At 34.4% G+C, this 20,111-nt stretch overlaps 1 protein-coding gene across 1 annotated transcript in view; it reads right to left on the bottom strand.

Moving 5' to 3' along the window:
• Positions 1 to 4,095: 4,095 nt before the first annotated feature.
• The window catches only part of LOC116556004 (tubulin beta chain-like), a 37,375-nt gene continuing 21,359 nt past the window's right edge, over positions 4,096 to 20,111 (bottom strand). Inside the window, exon 2 of the mRNA XM_032284948.1 lies at positions 4,096 to 4,608. Coding sequence (XP_032140839.1) covers positions 4,273 to 4,608 — 336 coding nt within the window. The 3' untranslated portion in view covers positions 4,096 to 4,272. The remainder of the gene's footprint in view (positions 4,609 to 20,111) is intronic.

Genomic DNA, 20,111 nt, shown 5'->3' with positions numbered 1-20,111 from the left:
TACCTTTAACATCTGTTGGTCCAAGAAAATTATGAACTTACCCATTGCATTTGCTTAAACGCAGTTTCTAAAGAAATTGGATTCCAGACCCTGGACTCAGCAAGCCAGACATCCACAAGCCACACAAGTCATGAGGGCTGTGAGACTGGTGGGTGAGATACAGGACAGGGAGTCTAGGGAAATTAAAAAGGCACCATCAAAGGCTGAACTAAGATGGAATGCTCAGTGAATAGTGCAGTATCAGTGCTTTTCTGAAGAGAAATGTCAGAGACACTGAAGTACATCTCAGGATAAGGGACTGGAATCTGGAGATGCAGTAACAGAGCAAACTTGATCTTCAATCACCCAGACCTAGGTGATTGATGTCACGTGCATCAGGGGATCTTGCCATTCTCTAGAGATCTGACTATCCTCTGCAGGGAGACTGGTCAGATCCCCTGAAGCATTGGAGCCTAAGTCTGGGTAATTTTCACAAGGAAAGGTGCAAACTTTGTTTGGAGATAGAGCTGATTAGGGCAGATTTACACAATATTCTCCAGATCTTGCCTATGGGTAAATTAAGTGTGGGACTTTACCAGTTTAAGCACTGGATTATAATATATTCAGGAGCATTCTAGAGCTGGCAGTTAGACTCCTGTGACCATTAACTTTTCCAAGACAAATCCTTAGTGAACCAGATACTGAATCTGATGCCAACAATTTTATGAATCCTGAACATTCTTTAGAACCTTCCATCTCCAACATAAAACAGGAGGGCAGAGATACAGATCAGAAGATAGATTCTCAGTGGTCTAAACACAGTAGAGAGGAATAAAGTATAAAAGCCCAGGTGGATTCCAGCTCTTAGCATGAGAGTCTTCCAGCTCTTAGCAAGAGTTAGTGATGCCTATATATTGGAAGGAGAATCATATTTGTGTGGTTTGTGTTTAAATTTTAGGATAGTGGGTAAAATGCATAGGGCAAAGAAGTAGTGAGAATGGGGGCCATAGCTTCTCTAAAAAGTACTGTGAGTGAAGATATGCAATGCTGATTCTGTCATGACATGGAAGGCAAAATAGTCATACTGTCAGTCAAACACAGATATCGCCCACCTAAAAAAGAATTATTTGAGCAAGTAATATTTTACAGAAAGTTCTGTTAATCTCATTTTTCTCTCTTTGGGAAAAATAAACAGCTATAATATTTATTATAGAACACAAGATTTACCAATTTTAGTCATTTGCATAGAAGTACTTGGATAAATTCTTTTATTTCATGCTTTATAGCAACCAAAATATTTTTTAGACTAAAAGAATCTTTATTACAAAATGAAAATTTAAATATGGATATTGACATACATATATCTTGATGAATGTAGTTATAAATATATATAGTTATCAACTCCAAAGATTATACCATGGATTTTTGACGTGTTATCTTTTTACAATTTAAAATTTAAAATTATTATGAATAAATAATAGTTGTGTATAATTATAGGTTACATTGATTTTTTGATACTGGCATACAATGTGTAATGAATAAATCAGGGTAATTGGAGTATTTATCACCTTGAGCATTTATACTTTGTGTTATAAATTTTCTAATTCTATTCTGTTCATTATTAAAAAATATAGAATAAGTTATGCAGGAAGCTTTAGCCCTTATGACTTATGTCATTTTTTTCTCAGGTTTTAATGACTTTTTGTGTGTCTTATGGCTGCACTCCACTGGATTTGGTAGGAAAGAGTCACTTTCAATAGCTGGCACATATTGGTTTTGTGTCTAGTAGGTGTTAGCATTGTGATAAGCATTGGGAGTGTAAGTGAAGAAAAATAAGAGTCACAGGTCCTGCCCTTATGGAGATTAAAATTTAATTCTAGAAGAGCACATTATTCGGGCAATCTTTTACACGTGTCTGAAATTGACACTGTAAATAATGCTGTGGAGGGGAGTAACAAGATACTGTCAAGGGGTGACTTGGCCTAGGTAAGGAAATTAGGGGCAGGCCTTCCTGAAATGTGAAGAATCATTAAGAAAACGGAATATTTTAGGCAGTGGGAACAGAGCATACAAAGCCTCATGATGGCAAAGGGAGAAAATTATCTGAGGGGAAATGAAAAGGCAGAGGTAGGTGAAATGAAAACGGCAAGGGGAAAGTTACGTGAAGTGAACAGTGATTTGAAGCAAGGCTGGGGATGATGATGGTTTGAGGCAAGATCATTCTGGAACTTCTGGCCATTTTAAATAATACTGTCTTTATTCTAAGAAAGTTGGGTGTCCGTCAAAATAATCCAAAGGCCGAGAGATTGCATGACAGATGCTTCTTTTGAAAAGGATGACTCAGGGTGGAGAACTATTTGTAGAGGCCAAACTTGTTTTAGTCCTTTTCTGTTTGAAGAGATATCTTAGTTTGTGGATTTGCGGCAGTTCCAGGTTCACTTTCAGTTTAATATTCTTAGTAAATTGTTTTAAAGGTGTTTCTGCTTCAGTCCTCTCTGCAAAGTGTGATTCTAAGTCTTCATAAGAGAGAAATGCTCCATTTTGTGTGAAGCTGTGACTTTCCAACCTTAGCATTCCTGGCCATGTCTTTGTTGTCTGTTGTAGTCAGCATCCTGTGCTTGCTACGTAAATTATGTCAAATATTACAGTCAAAACAAAATGCAACAGAAATATCTCCTGCTTCTCCTTGAGGGGTTATGAAACAAACCATAAAGTAAGTGTTGTTCAGGAAAGTGTCCTAGAACCACTCCCGTGACCCCGGGACAAATCTCTGACCCCATTGTTTAAACCAGATGTTGTCAATTCCTGCTTTATAACCATGTTGTGTTTTGGAAGGTAATTTGTAAATCTGTTCCTTAAAACCTGAAGCTGATTTTTCTGTAGAAACAAGTTTTCAAACTTCAGTAGCAGTTTTCAGACCAAGTGTGCCCACCAAATTTAAGACAAAGAGAGATAAGGAGGAATAAAGTGTTTGTGAATGTTATATTATTGTTACCATGTTTTGACAGAAAGATATTTTATCATTTCACCCACAAAATCAAGTGAAGAGGTATCAGAATCCCTATAGGGTAGGTTTTTATAGACTAATGCTTTTCTAGTTTACATTGTAAATGTAGGAGTGTGCCTTCCTTTCTTTAGCTGTATCAGTGAGGTTAGGTAGGAACATTTTTTCTTTTAAAGAGAGGGGCTGTGGTGTTTGCTTACTACTAGTCACAATCAGTGACATAACTAGGAAGAAGCTAGGAGATGGGTGTAAATTGACAGTTAGGGAGTTTTTCAGGACTTCAGATTAATCACCATTATTCTCACAGCCACCATGTCCCAAGAACACCTCCCAAGCCAGCCCTATAAATCCTCTCACCATTGCAATTACAACCAGTCTGCTATTGCTAGCAGTACCACACCACAGCTACCGGGAAAACACCAATACTGTTTCCTCTAATTTACAGTTATCTCAAGCATCCTCCCAATATTACTACTGCTTCCTCTGCTATTTACAGTCACCATCATCTTCCTGGTGATACTGTATGTAGCTAGGCAGCTCCTGATTATCTTTGTAAATATGCCTGGATTTCAACACAAAGAATTCTGATCATAGTTTTAAAGTTGTCTGCAGTCTACTCATAGCCCCTTGAATTGCAGAAGAGAACCATGAATGAGAAGGTGAAAAATTATACGTATATTCTCTAGAGAAAAGCACTTAACCATGGGAATTAAAAGGTAGCTGAAGATATCATTAACTGAATGAGAAAAAGATAGTATTAACTGAATGAATGAGAAGAAGCTACCACAGAAGAGATTAAAGATCAAATCAGTTAATAATATCAAAGGAGACTGGTTATATAGAGAAATTTAAGGAGAAATAAATGAGAGAGCTTGGAGATACTTCGAAAGGGAGAAAAGATGAAAAATACCACTCGAATAAAAGCTCTTTCTTACCAATAGTGGTAAATTATTATCTATCAAACTTGGGTGGAGGAAATTAGTAAAATTTGCAATTTTATTTTACTGTGATTAGTAGAAATATATGAGACAATATAGATAATAATCATTTGAAACATAATATAAAAATAAAAATAAACAGGAATAGAAATAAGAAAAATGACAGAATTGTCATTTTTTTTTTTTTTTGCTATAGAAATGTTTTATTAGGTCAAACTACTTACTATGAAAATGCTTTAAAATGCAGCAGGAGGAGATGTAAAGACTCAAAGAAGTGTGTAATGACAATGGTTATCAGAACACACTAAAGAATCTACACTGCTTCCCCACTTTACCTAGAAAAGGAAGCTTCTAGGCTACCTCCTCCTCCTCAGTGCACTCCTCAAACTCCTCCTCTTCAGCTGTGGCATCTTGATATTGCTGGTATTCTGACACCAGGTCATTAAGGTTGCTCTCGGCCTCAGTGAACTCCATCTCATCCATGCCCTCGCCCGTGTACCAGTGCAGGAAGGCCTTGCGCCTGAACATAGGTGTAAACTGTTCGGAGATGCGTTTGAAGAGCTCTTGGATCGCTGTGTTGTTACCAATGAAGGTGGCCGACATTTTTAGCCCCCGGGGTGGGATGTCACAGACGGCTGTTTTCACGTTGTGAGGGAGCCATTCAGCAAAGTAGCTGCTGTTCTTATTCTGTAAGAATTGTTCTTATTTCTGTAAGAAATAAGAAAAATGACAGAGATTGTGGGTGATCTTGTATCATGCTGCCCTTTCTCATTGTTAATGTATAGCAATGTTGGTAAACCCACATAATTTCTGCCTATTTATTGTTTCTCCTCTGGCTGGTATGGACGACGGAAAAGCTTCTGGGTAGTTCTCTGATATAGCTTGTCCCTTCCCATATCTCATGTTGAATTGTAATCCCTGGTGTTGGAAGTAGGGCCTAGTGGGGTGTGATGGGGTCATGGGGGTAGATTGCTCATGAGTGGTTTAGCACCATCCCCTTGGTGCTGTCCTCACCATAGTGTGCCCATGAGATCTGGCTGCTTAAAATTCCCTCTCTCTCTCTCTCTCTCCTCCACTCCCTCTCTCTCTCTTGCTTTTGCCCATGCGACGTGCAAGATCCTGCTTTGCCTTTCACCATGATTGTGTTTCCAGAGAAATTCCTAGAAGCAGGTGCTGGCATTACGCTTCCTGTACAGCCCGCAGATCTGTGATGCAACTAAACCTCTTTTTTTTTTTTTTTTTTAAATAATTACCCAGTCTCAGTTACTTCTTTATAGCAATGCAAGAATGGCTTAATACACTCTCTGATAAGTTTCTTAGATCGACCATTTCTATTTGAAATGAATCCTCAGAAGCTCGTCCTTTTGAGAAACAAGGTAAAACGTGAAGGCATTTACCAAAAGAACAAGTTGAACTCCTGTTATGCAGAGTGCATGCCGGCCCAGTTTCTTTAACAAATTATAGGGAAAACACAAACCTTAGGTCAAATGTTCAACTGTGACTGCTTGAATCTAAGCCTCTGTTGACTAAAGAAAAAAAAAAAAAGCGTTTTTTGACACAGGGTCTCGCTCTGTTGCCCAAGCTGGAGTGCAATGGTGTGATCCTGCCTCATTGCAAACTTCTCTCCCTCCTTTGCTCAAGTGATCCTCCCACCTCTGCCTCCTGAGTAGCTGGAACTATAGGTGAGAGCCACCATGCTTAGCTCATTTTTATTTTTTATAGAAATAAAGTCTCACTCCTGGGCTCAAATGATCCTCCCGCCTTGGCTTCACAAACTTCTGGGATTATAGGCATGAGCCACTGTTACCAGCCAAAATCAAGATCTTTAAAGAATTAAAGTTGGTTTCTTCAGAAATCTTATCAAGGACTAGAGATTGAGGCCTATTGCCTGGGAGCAGCCCTCTAGAAAGAGCCTACTAGTCTGCTCTGGCACAGCGTTTCAGTGTATTATTAGTGTATTGATTCTTTGAGCATTGGAAATACCTTTAAACATTAATATATGTATATTGAATGTATATGCATAAATATTTATAGAAACATAGTTCTAGTGCTCTTAAAATTCAGCCTAATTAAGGGTAAAGGAAGCTTGGATACTTTTACAGATTGTAACCAATTTAATTCCCTTTCATTTCTTACCCTTTTGCCTTTCCTGTCTTTTGAAAATGTGTGGCCCCAATATGAAGCAGTGATCCAAATAAGCAGTGAAAAGATGTGGAAAACCTGCTTTTTGTTGAAGAAAATCGACTTGAATTTTAATTGAAAAAGATATTTTCTCCCAGTGGAGATGGTTGATCAAATATGTGTGTCAGAGAAGAAGAAAAAAAATGTTTAAAATGGACCACCACAAAGAAAGAAAAAAAGTTTATAAAAAAGGAGTTAAAATAGAAAGAGAAAAAAGAAGTAGAAAAACTTTATATTCAGCAAAATTGTGTTGCCATTTCAAAGAATATTTTTACTTTAGTTTACTGGTGAATATACTAATGTAGGAAGGATTTTTTTATATCTTAGCAGAATATTATAAATGTGTATATTATTTTACATAAGCAGTATGTTGTTTTACATATTCTTTTATAACTTATCCACACTGGCAACTCCCATTCATACTTCTCCCTCCCTTTGACTCTCTGATCTAGCCACAGTGGATTTCTAATGGTACCTTAAATGTACATATTATCTTACAAAGATCTTTCTACCTTGGATATTTTTTCCATCTATTCTTTCCCAACTTAACATATATGACAACTTTATGTATCAGGTACATTGTCATTTTATCAAAGAAACCTTTCTATCACTTCTTTCTAGACAAATTCCTCATCCCATATAGTCTTACAGCACTATCTATCTCTCCTTCTTAGTAGCCAATGCAGATATATACAATGTTGCATTTGTCTTAGATTAAATAATGTTTTTCTTCTGGGAAAATAAGCTTTCCACATGGGAACAGCCAAAACCTTTGCTTGCCCTTTGTGAAATATTTATTAGTACTCATCTCTATTCTAACATTTCTGCATTGTCTGGAAGCCTGAAAATTACATTTTCTAAACTCCCTTGCAGCTGGGTGTTGCAAGGATTGGATAGGTTCTGCCAATTGTAGTCTCTGGAAAGAAGATTCCTGTTGGGAGGGAAAAGGTGTTATGCCTCTGATTCTAGCATAAGCCTTGGTGGTAACTATAGGTGATTATGTGCCCCTAGCAGTAGCGTCAGTAGTTTCGGTAATGAAAGCAGGAAAACTCCTGCCTGATCTTTGGGTGACACCGTCTTCTCCCTAATTCCACCACATTTGTAACAGATTTCAGCACTGCCCTCACAGCCTTGCTTGGATTGGTTTTTGATTTCTGAACTGAATCCTGACCAGTAAACCTAGTTCCTAATGTGTATTATGGTTGAATAAATATACCTACTTTTCCACTCAATATGCCATAGTTATGTTTTATGTAATTAAATACAGATCTTCATCAATATTGATTTTCCAAATCCATTTAAATTACTCCCTTCTAGCTAATCTATAAAATGGAAATAGGATTCTTTTCAATCCTTTCTATCTTAGTGGAAGGTACACTTAATGTTTAACTTTCTATTTGTTTATTTTATCAGACCTCAGCCTCAAATGACAAGGAGTCGTAATTAGGACTTTTGAATTAAATGAGTTTAACTGAGAATGCGTATGGTTCTTTTCAAGCTTAATTTTTTGTTAATAATTTAGATTTATGAAAACTAGTTAACTTGTTCACACTGATAAAGTATCTTTCAAAATGTATTGTAATATATTCTATGTATATAAAAATATTATTAGAAAATAAACTGGTCATAAATGATACCTATTTTTGGTATTTTATTTGACTGGTATTTTCTTTCCTTGTGATATTAGAAAAAAAATTATTCCAGGGTTCTATATAGTCCTAATGACATATCTAAAGCTTCAAGAAAGTAACAGAAAAGTTTCAAACTTGAAAATTAGGCATATTATTGAACAGTTTCTGGTTCACCCTAACTTTGAGTGATTTTGGAGGCAGAATATTATATCCATTGGGAGAAGAATACAACCAATTAAAAATGTCACTGTCTAAATATTTAAAATAATTATAATAAAGTGAAAGCCATGAAACAGTATCTTTGCATTAAAAATCATTTGTTATATTTTAAAAAGTGTCTTAGTATGTACAGAAAACAAAATGACAGGCATTTGAACTAAACAAAAAATGAATTAATTTCCAATTGATTAATCAAAATGAAGTTAAGGTTTCCTCAAAGACTTATTTTGACTTTCATTTTTTCTCTAGTAAATATAACTATTTTTGTTCTTGTGTGTTCTTGCCAAACAATATAAACAGTTAAGGCCCCTAGTTAAATATTTTAATGAAAGTGTCTGTTTTTATATATCTAAAGTTTTATATTTGTGTGGAAGTTCATGCAGTCTGTTTTAAATAATAATGAAAAGTTGAAATATGATTTAGGAAGGTTATAAACTTATTTTTCAGGTAATATGTGAACTTTCTGAATTAAAACAAATTTTTTTCCTCTGTCGATCTTCAATTTCTAAGAATTATTTAAAAACTGAATTAGCTTATAGTTCACGAGATATATATTAAAATTCAACATCTCTAGTCTGAAGGAATTTACAACAAGCTTGCATTAACAAGTTATCAGAGAATATCTAAACCTAAACACATCAAGAATCTTAGTTTATACGTCATTTCAATATCTGGCCTATGACTTAAGAGAAGAAGCAGGTTATTTCCTTTGTAGTTGTAAAATTTTATGGTTCAGTCTTTTTAACAGTGGAAATTTAAAAAAATGTATAAGAGTACTCTTACTTATTTCTCTTTTCCAAGATTATGTACCAGATAAAAAGAAAGGGGAAAAAATTAAAATATGTTGTCTACAAAGTGATCCTTTTAGTGAGCAACCCAGAAAAAAAGGAAAAATAGGAGAATAGCGAGAATAAAATATACAACAAAATTAGATTAAACATTTTCTAATTTTTAAAAAAATTGTACTAATCACTGAGCAGGAACATTGTAGACGTCCACACATACAGGCACACATGCACAATCACACCTTGGCAACTTTTAGCGATTTTATTTTGAAATACTTATAATTCATAGAAGGCTGAAAAGATAGGGGCACAGAGGTTCTGCGTATCAATAATTATAGCATAATGTCTAAACAAGGAAACTGACATTGATACAATTGTTATTTTACTGATGTATTATTGTTCTATGTCATCTAATCACAAGTGTAGATTTTTGTAACCACTCCTGCAATCAGGATACAGACTCACTTCATAAATTTAAAAATATGCCTCCAATTAACCTTCAATAATCACACCCACCATTCCCTCATCCATCTTTTAACACTGGCAACTATTATTTTGAACTTTAAAATGTAAACGCAAACTTCAAACTCTTCCAAAAATAAATAAAAAACAGAAAAACAGGCCACTTAAAATGAGACGACAGGCTGATAAAATACTTCTTATTAGTAATCTGGAACTCATCTCTGGAAATTAGAGGAATTTTTCTTGAGCAAAATACAGTTGAAATATTTATTTGAAATAAAGTAAATGAGAAGACTATGTGCTTAGTGTTTCTTCTCTTAAGAGAAGTGCCAAATTTTTTTAGTTAACTTATATCTTCTGAAAAGCTTAGTTTTCAACCAACAGTAAATAGAAGTGGTAAAGTTCTTTAAAATAATATAAAGAAAATTTATAAAAGAAGTCCATCTAACATGAGACTTTTCTTTTTCCATTGAACTATTATGGAATTTTCACAGATAAAAGTTCTTCAAAGTCTCTTACAGTTTAGATTAATATGTAGATAAATATCTGTATACTTACTGTTTTATTTTTATTTCCATAGGTTTATGGGCAACAGGTTGTTGGTTACACGAGTAAGTTCTTTAGGGGTGATTTGTGAGATTTTGGTACACCTGTCACCTGAGCAGCATATCTGTACCCAATTTATCGTATTTTATCCCTCACCATCCTCCCACACTATCCTCCAAGTCCCCAAAGTCCATTGTATAATTAAATATCTATACAATTTATTGATGCAGAGTAAGAATCCTTTATGTATATGCAAATATATATGGTGTATATGTATACATGTAATGTGTTATATATAATGTATTTTCTGATTGAGAAGTGTATATGTCCAACACTTAATTATACATACAAAGTTAAGATACACACACACACACACACACACACACACACACACACACACACACCCTCCTCCAGCAATTTGGTGAAAAGGACAACAAAAAAAATTCAAACAGAAGCTTGGTAAGTGCTGGCATGTTGAGGATTGCCCTCTTGAAATTCAGACTCCATGTTAAGAAGTCTTGGCTATTCTCCTGGAAAAGTTATGCAGAAAACAGAATCATCCTGGTCAAGGGTCCTGGGAAGCCATCTGTGACTTGCCAACCACAAAACAACTTGCCAATTGACTATTTATGCATGAGTAGCACTCATTTATTCCCACATGGAACTGAGATTAGTTCCCCAGCTAAGCCCTGGCTAAATACCAACACATAGTGTTGTGGGCAAAGAAATAGTGGTTATTTTAAGCAAATAAATTTTGAAACAGTTTTGCAACAAATAGATAATTAAAGTACTGCCTTTCAAATATTTTCTGCAGCTCTGCTGTCTACCCATCTAAATGCTGCCTCTAACCACAGACTTCTAACATTGAAAACATCCTGTGCTTGTTTTACCGTAGAGTACAACACAAAAGGGAAGAGTAGAAAACAAATGAGTGCCTGAACTGTAATAGCTCTCAAAACATTAACTCAAAAAGCCCCTTGCATAAAACTACCTTTGAGATCCAACTTGGTGCTAAGTTTCTTTTAAACAGGGGTCAGAAGAGTCTGGATTATTTCTGGGTAAATTCTGAGTTACTTTCGTCTTTCTAAGTCACTCCTCTGTCATTTGGGGAAGATTGGAAAGGATCCTACTATATAAGTTATGCATACATATCTATCTGTGTTTCCTGTCTTCTCACATGTTATTAATGGGGATAACAGCAAGTCATTAAGCACATATGTTATGGTACATACTGTCCCTCTCATCTGCTTCATCAAAGTCTCCAGATACTGATGGCGTTCTCCCTTCACAAGTAGAATTAAGAACAGCAAAAATTTACCCTGATGCTCCTTTCACAACATAGTTTGTCATTTTTATAAAGTAACTGATTTTTAAGGAATTCAATTTATCTTTTGTTGTCATTAGATTATTTTCTGTGCCTCTCCTTTCAATTTCACCCTAATATTGGGAAGTCTAATTTTTATGGTGGAGAAGTTTAAAGTACCTTTTTATTAGAGGCATAATCATATTAAAATAATGGGCTAGGCACTGTGAGAGATTAAAGAAAAGCATAACAGATTATCCCTAACTGATATAAAATTGAAGTCCAGTTAATAGGATGCTTTATGAATTTCATTTCATCTAAGATATAGGTGAGAAGATTAGTTATTGTTGGTATTTTAAGCCTCTTAAGAATGAAGCAATCATTTTCCCTAAACATAAAACAAAATAGCTTGCATATTTTTATTATTATAAAAGTAATGTGTATTATTTCAGAAAATGTAGAAAACAATGTAAAACAAATAAAAATGTTTACAAGTTACCTGTATTTTAGACTACTTACTTGTATCTTTTATATGTATAAATAAATCCATAGGTAGAATGCACCCAAGAGAGAGACAGAGCCCAAGAGAGGCATCACAATGAGCGCAAAAGCAAAGACAAGGAGATTATCCAGACTAGAGTATAAAGCTGGTTTTATTTCTTACTATGTACTTAAATTTATATTGTAGGCATTTACCTGTGAATTTAATAGGTTTTAAAATTTTAATTTTGGTAGCTGTATAGCATTTAATTTTGTGGATATAACATAAAATACTTACCATTCCTCTACTATTACATCCCCTTTTCTCATTTTATCATATATTCAATGTTTTAGTATCTCAGAAAGATTTCAGTTTCTTAAATGGAAAAAGTTCCTTAGTAAGTTTAGCCTATTATATATACTATTTTTAATGTCTTACATACTTTCTCTTCTTTTTGTGCCTCTCTTCTCTACTGAGTTTACCAATTTAACTCCTGCCTGAAAGCTAACAATTATGTAAGCAAAAGCACTGTTACAGTTGGAAGCCCACCTATGTCTAAATACTTAAAAGATGTATATCAAGCTACAGACATTACATAAAATATGTTCTGCTTACTTACCCATACAAATATACTTTCATAGATACAAACTTGAAAAAGTATGATTTTTATATTACTAAATATTGGCAACAAGTCAAGATTAAAAATGACTCAATTTAATTAATATTGCCCATGTCTGGCCTTCTTTGATGTGCTGAAGATACTTGAATGAAAAACATCATTTACAAATTATTGATTTATAAAATTTATTTCCTTCATTTTGGCAAAATCACTAGTCATGTTGTTATAATAAATATTTTCACATAATTTGTATTCCAAACTATGCAACTGCTCTTTAATTTTTATAGTCTTATCTAGCATTTTCTGAATTTAAATTTGAAGGTATTTATCTTTGCCAACATCGTAACAGATGGAATTGTCAATAAAATTCTTAAAGCAATATCTAAATTGGAAAAAGAAATATGCATTTTAACATATACTTTTCCAATATCATGTGTTTGCATATTATGAATTATCATTATAAAAATGGTGCAACATATTTTAACATTATCATATAAATCATTGTTATTTATAATCATAATAGTCATAATATGTTATAGCAAAATGTAGACCCATACATTTTTTCTGAAGTCCTTCTTTCAAATATATTAATGCTGAAATGTTAGGAAATACAGTAGCATCTTTTAAAAAGCAGTATTATGTTGGGAGGGAGGGGTAGGGGAGGGTCAGCAGGGGATGGGGAAGTTGGGGAGGGATAAAATGGGGAGAAATGCCAGATATAGGTGACGGGGAAATGGAGGCAGCAAACCACCTTGCTATGTATGTACCTATGCAACAATCCTGCATGATCTGTACATGTACCCCAGAACATAAAGTACAATTAAAAAAAGCAGTATTATGTTTCACAATAAGGCATCTCTATTTAATTATTTAATTAAGACCATCTTGATCTATAATGACTAGAAAACAGACCATATGAAGTAGCTCATAACTTTTGTATGTTAAACTTTTCCTTTAGACAAACATTTTGCTTCTGAGTTGTATTCTACTGGATTGCCACTTTTTTTTTTTTTTTTTTTTGCTAATATCACATGAAGTTTCTTTTAATAAAAAAATATGGCCGGGCATGGTGGCTCATGCCTGTAATCTCATCATTTTGGGAGGCTGAGGCAGGCTGATCATAAGGTCAAGAGTTCGACACCAGACTGGCCAATATGGTGAAACCCCATCACTATTAAAAATACACACACACAAAATTAGCTGGGCGTTGTGGTGCATGCCTGTAGTCCTAGCTACTCTGGATGCTGAGGCAGAAGAATCACTTGAACCCAGGAGGCAGAGGTTGCAGTGAGCTGAGATTACGCCACTACTGTACTTCAGCCTGAGTGACAGAGCAAGACTCCACCCTCCTCCCCCTAAAAATAGAAAAAAGAAAAACATGAAACTTCTACATCCTTTAAAAAGTAAAACCACCAAACTTAGATTTATCTAGTTTTTTAAAGAATGTGTTAACATTATTATTAGCAGAAAAATTTCTTATAGTATGTAGCTATTGAAATGCTCAAATTTATTTTTTTTGTTAGACCATCTTTGTTCATGTGGGATTTTTTTTTTCACAACTCTTCTGATATATCTTATCTTGGCTAAATGAAATCTGATTGGTTTAGCAGCATGTAGTTGTGTTTCATGTGTTTGAGAGTGGTAGTTGAGTTAAAATTTGACATGTGTCTTATCAAGATATTTCTGGTGATCTGCTGCACAGCATGTTGACTATAGTTACAATAATGTATTTTATATTTCAAAATTGCTGAAACAGTGGATTTTAAATGTTCTTACCACAAATAAATGTAAACATATGGGGTGATGGATGTGTTAATTAGCCTGAATGGACCATTCCACAATAGATACACATATCAAGACATCACATTCTACCATACAAATATAAAAGATTATTATGTCAATTAAAAATAAAATAAAATTTAAAAATTTTTATCTAGGCAAGAGTTGGAAAATATAAAATATTATTCCTAATTGTTCCATATAATGTCATCAATCTCAGTGTGCTTGAGGCCATTTCTTCCAGTTACACGTATCATGATTGGCTAAGGAATGCTCATAGATTTCTCAGCCAGACTCTGTCTTATATAATTCTCCTTCACCATCAATGTTAGCAGTGTTACCATAGGCTTGTCCTCAGTATCATAAATCAGTCCACAATTGAAGATTTTTTTTGTTTTTTACTTCGTAAGTAAAAACTTAAGTGTAATTTTTACAGCGGGTCTAAAACCAAGGTGCAAGAAGGTAATTTTAGAACTTTTAGAACTCACTGCCCCTGTTGCTATCCCCCCACACCCCATGACTTGTATGTTTACTTTCTCTTAATGGATAGGTTTAATAAGAAATATGAAACTGTGTCCCTTTACAGAACAATTAAGTTATACCAATATGTTTATTGACTTTGTTGATAGACAACTAACCAAGACCTCCCACTCTGACCCTGGCATATTTAATGACACCATTGGATGTAAAATGTAGCAAAATTGATTCATTTACTTATAACACCAAGATTATCCGCTTGAAGGAATACATAAAGATTAAATGACAGCCAAGTTAGCTTCTTTACATTTCCATATTGGTCCATTGATTTGCTGGCTTTTTCTTTTTTTCTAAATCTCATTATTTCAGAACTTTAATTGATTCTTTTGAAGTTGTTGCTTTATAAACAAGGGTCTTGGGTGAATTTTATTTCAAAAAAATTATTTCAGTTTGGACAGCCATATGCTGCCACTTGTTTACTACATGGAAAAAGAATAACATGGCAAAGTCAAATTGTGGTCAGATTGTATTGGGAAGAGCTAGAAACCAGAAAACCAGAAATCAATCAACTGCTATAACTAGTTAGAGAACCATGAATAAATCATTTAACCTCCCTGAGTCTCGGTTTTCTTATTTATAAGAGGAAAGTGTTTGTACTAGATAACATTTGGACACTTCTGGGTAGAAATTAATTTTTCTATTTACCATTATTCATTTCCAAGTCTCTTTAATCAATAGTTTCCTTGAGAATAGAGAAAAAGAAAGACATTTATTTTAGGTAGGATTTTTGGGTTGTTTGCTTGTTTTCCCTACTTATTCTTGTATAATGGTCTAAATAAACAATTTAATTCTCAACAGGTGAATAGCAAGGGGAACAGAGAAGTAAAACTGTGAATAATTATTAAATTGGACAATATAAATTAATTAATAGACAATTGTTCTCTTTCTAGACTCCACTGTTTATTCTAAAATAAACAGTGTAAAATTCATTTATAATACCTGTATTGAAGAAAAGTTTTATTTTTATAATTGGAAAGTCATCTGTAAAATTTTGAAAAGAAAATATTCACACTGAAATATCTTTATTTTGTCTCAGTGCTGTGCAATATATTCATTGTCTCTGTCTTCCAAATTATATCACATGCTTGATATTAAAATGTTATTTATTTAAGCTGCATTTGATAGCATATGCTAGATTTTAGTTTTAACCTTTTGATGTTGTTCTGGAAGAATATATTGTTTTTGTATTTATTTGCAAGTCACTTACTATGCTCTAAAAGTGAAAATATAATAAAAGGGCTATTTATGTTTATTTTATTGTATTCAAGTTTAATATATCTCACTTTCAAGGTAGTTCATAACTCTTTACATGAGATTTGAAAACGTACATACAACACCATCTGTGATTTGGATGTTTAACAAACATGACAGAGACAAAAAAGGAATCAAGAAATTACAACTACACATATTTTATGCGAATGTTATCATAGCAATAACTTTGGAAGAGCTATACTGGTTGAACTTTAGATGGAAAGACATGCTTATGTTGCTGTTCCTGCTCTAGTCCTGCCTAATCCCAGGGTCATTAAACAGGATTGTCTCTTTGTCCCCCATTTATGCATCCCAGGAACAGGAACCATTTTAAGTCTCATAAATGCACATGATCCTTCTTACTTCAGGATCTCTCCATATTTTATCATCTTCTTGAAAGCATTTTCTACCCATTTTTTGCCTGACCAATTTCTTCTTATGCTTACGTAAGTTCTTCTCAGTGATCATTTCCACAAAGGACTTTTGATTCTTCTCTCATTGGTCTTGAGACACTTCCCTTGATAACAATCTCAATATTATCTTGGGTATCTTTCTTTATGATGAAGTGAAGAGTTTCGTAATTAAGTATTTAATAGCTGTTTTTCTGCTGAACATAAGCTTTAAAGGGGTAGGGGCTCTGTCTTGTTTTCTCTCCATTTTCAACACCTAATACAGTATCAACATCTTATACAGACTAGGCATGCAATAAATATTTACTAAATGAATAAATGCAATGCAATTTTAACTTCCTACCATATTAAAAAATTATGATCCCATGTTTTTAAACTTATGGACTTAAATAGGTGATTCTTATTTCATTGGGAAAAAACCCCACAATTTTCGAGAAGTTTCTATGTATATGTTTTATTTAAATACAAGTGGTTTTTTTTTTTTTGTTTGTTTTGTTTTGGGTAGGGCCTTATCAATTTATATCTAATTCACAGATATATTTAAACATTTTCCTTTTTAATAATATCAAATCAGATATAATTCTTTCAAATGAATTTTTCATTTTCTGAATATCATACTAATATAGGTACAGACAATAAATAATTTATTCCAGTTATCTATTTCATAATTTTCATTGAATTAAGTAATTTCTATGTCATTTTAATTATTAAACTTATTGCCGGTTAGCTAAGTTAGGGGCTTTGTTAAAGTTAGGGGTCCAGCCAGGCATGGTGGTGGTGGCTCAAGCCTATAATCACAGCACTCTGGGAGGCACAGGCAGGAGGATTGCTTGAGACCAGGCGTTCAAGGCCAGCCAGGGCATCATAGTGAGGCCACATACCTACAAAAATAAGAATAAAAATAAAAACATTAGCCAGTTATGGAAGTGCTTGCCTGTAACCCTAGCTATTTAGTAGGCTAAGGTGGGAAGATCACTTGAGCCCAGGAGTTTGAGGTTATAGTGACCTAGAGCTGCATTGCTTCCATACAGGAAGACCCTCTCTGTAAAGTGATAATGATGATGACAAAAAATAAAGTTAGAAGCCCATTGGTCCCCATTTTTCATATTTTTGTTTTATTATACCTTTACTTCTAAGGACTTACTAACACCAACACGTGCTTTAAACTCTAAATGAAAACATCACCAAGAGAGAACTTCTCTAAAAAGAATGCTCAACTTCAAGCACGATGAATTAGCACCTACTCAGAGCCACTCGTGTTTTCTAAAGATATATACAGAATTTTTCAAATTTATTAGTTACAGTGTTATAGCCAGCAGAGTTAAAATAAAAGGGGCAAAAGAGGAACATAACAGCTTATTAGCAGTACAATTAAAAATGATTTTATAATATCCATGCATGTGAGATGGGCTATAAAGGGACAATAATATCTTAAAACTAGAGGTCTGCTTAGAGGCCATCTAATCCCAACCTGATGAAGGGTGCTTTCTGTACAATTATCTCTCATCTCATAAGTACTGGAGCAATTATAAGGATAAGTTTCCCAGCACTTTGGGAGGTCAAGGCGGGTGGATCACTTGATGTCGTGAGTTCTAGACCAGCCTGACCAACATGGAGAAACCTCATCTCTACTAAAAATATAAAATTAGCCGGAGTGGTGGTGCATGCCTGTAATCCCAGCTACTTGGAAGGCTGAGGTGGGAGAATCGCTTGAACCCAGGAGGTGGAGTTTTTGGTGAGCCAAGATCACACCATTGTACTCCAGCCTGGGCAACAGGAGCACAAATCCATCTCAAAAACAAACAAACAAACAAAAAGGATAAGTTTTTCACTATCTTTTCAGCATTTCTTTACATTTTTGAACATCCAATATTATTAAAAAGTTTTCTTTTACATAGACACAGAATATGTGATGTTATAACTTCCACACATGCTTATCTGTTTGTTTTGGATTCAAACAAAAACAATACATTTAGTCTATATTTATATTGAACATCTTGAAAGCACATCTTTACTCTTGCAACAATATTGATGTTGGTAGTTCTGAGATCTCCTCTGAAGTTTGACTTAGTACTCCAGAATGCAGTTTAGACTGAGGCCTAATCTCATTGGCAAAGCTTAGGTTTAACCTTCAGTTTCTCTTAACCATCTTATTCTTTAGTTTGTTCTTATCTAAGTTTAACATATTCTTTCATATTTGAAGGGTATTCTCTCTCTCTCTCTCTCTCTCTTTCTTTCTTTCTCTCTCTCTCCCTCCCTCTCCCTTTCCCCCCCCTTTTTGTTTTTGGAGACAAGCTGGAGCGTAGTGGGGCAATGTCACTCTGTTGCCAAGGCTGGAGTGCAGTGGTACAATATCAGATCACTGTAACGTCTGCCTTCCCAGTTCAAGCAATTCTCCTGCCTCTGTCTTCCAAGTAGCTAGTATTACAGGCACCTGCCACAGAGACTGGCTAATTTTTGTATTTTTATTAGAGATAGGATTTCACCAAGTTGGCCAGTCTGGTCTCAAACTCTTGATCTCAAGTGATACACCCTCCTCAGCCTCCCAACGTGCTAGGATTACAAGAGTGAGCCACCAGTCCAGCTCATCTGAAGAGTATTCTCTTCGATAAAGACAGAAGCAAAATAGAAGGAGAGGAGAGATATCACAATGTCATTCATTCTTTTTGTGATAGCCATTGCTGGTTGATGCTCTGGAATGAAAAAAAATGTATGGATAAGTCCAGTCTTATTCCATGCTCAAACTAAACTAAAAAAAAATTCTTTATGTGACCTTATTATTAAAAATAAATGCACCCAATACAGGAGCACCCAGATACGTAAGGCAAGTTCTTAATGACTTACAAAGAGACTTAGACTCCCACACAATAATAGTGGGAGACTTTAACACCCCATTGTCAACATTAGACAGATCAACCAGACAGAAAATTAACAAGGATATCCAGGACTTAAAAATAAATCTAAATGTATTCAGAAATCACCTTTGATACTAGTGATATTCTTACAAACCCAGATCAAATTTTAAATTTCTTCTTGATTGTACGTTACACTGTAAACTGACATAGACAATTTGGGCATGCACAACTCTTAGACTCTTTTTGGGTAAATATGACTAGTTTCCAAAATTACAGTTAGGGAAGGCTACTGTTGTCACCCTGATGAAACTCTGACACATGTTCTGCTGCTAACTGGCAGGTGAACGTGAATAATTATATAACTTTTGTGATCTGGATGACGTCTGATCCTCTGTCCCTTTAGTGCTTCAATAGCACGTGTCATGAAATGTAACATTTTTTTAGCAATAGGATTTGGCTGTGCACACTTAGATAGCAAACAATCTTCTGAATCAGTATATGGATATCAGTGCGCTTAAAAATCATGGATAAAATAAATATAAATAAGGGAAACTATGTTTCTCACTGTTGGAGTGGGAAATTTCAAATTGGCAATAGGGAAGGGTAGAAATGACTCATGTGGTACTGAAGTAGCATTAGCAACATCCATATGAGCTAATGTTTTAACCTAATATAGATGATGATGATAGATACATAGATAATTATAGAAATGTCTATTTACACAGATTATATACATTTGTTTCCTGGTTCTGTCTGCTTATAAGATCTGGGAGCAATGACACTTTAATAGCAATGAGAACAGTTAATAATCACATCTTGGTTTTTAATGTTATTCTTCAATAAAAGGAGCAAGTGTTTCTTGGAGAAATGATCAATTCTCGTACTGGGGCATGAAATATACAAGGTGTGCATGGAGCAATTTTAGAGCCATAAAAAAGGAAGTGCTCATAAAACAAAAGAATAGGGTATGTAAAGGAGATGTAGGTGACAATTGAAAGAGTTTCCAGTGGCCAAAGCTGGAGCAATTTGGGCAAAAAAATAATAATACAGCAATATAATATAACCCAAATTATAAAATATCTGTGAGTCCATGGCAATATAAATAGCTGATTAAATGAAATACTGTAACTA

The sequence above is a fragment of the Sapajus apella genome, unplaced genomic scaffold (assembly GCF_009761245.1).
Source record: "Sapajus apella isolate SASKATOON/1434 unplaced genomic scaffold, GSC_monkey_1.0 scaffold1, whole genome shotgun sequence".
NCBI lineage: Eukaryota > Metazoa > Chordata > Mammalia > Primates > Cebidae > Sapajus > Sapajus apella.
Note: the sequence above shows the minus strand (reverse complement) of the source record. Positions and strands in the feature narration are given on the sequence as shown.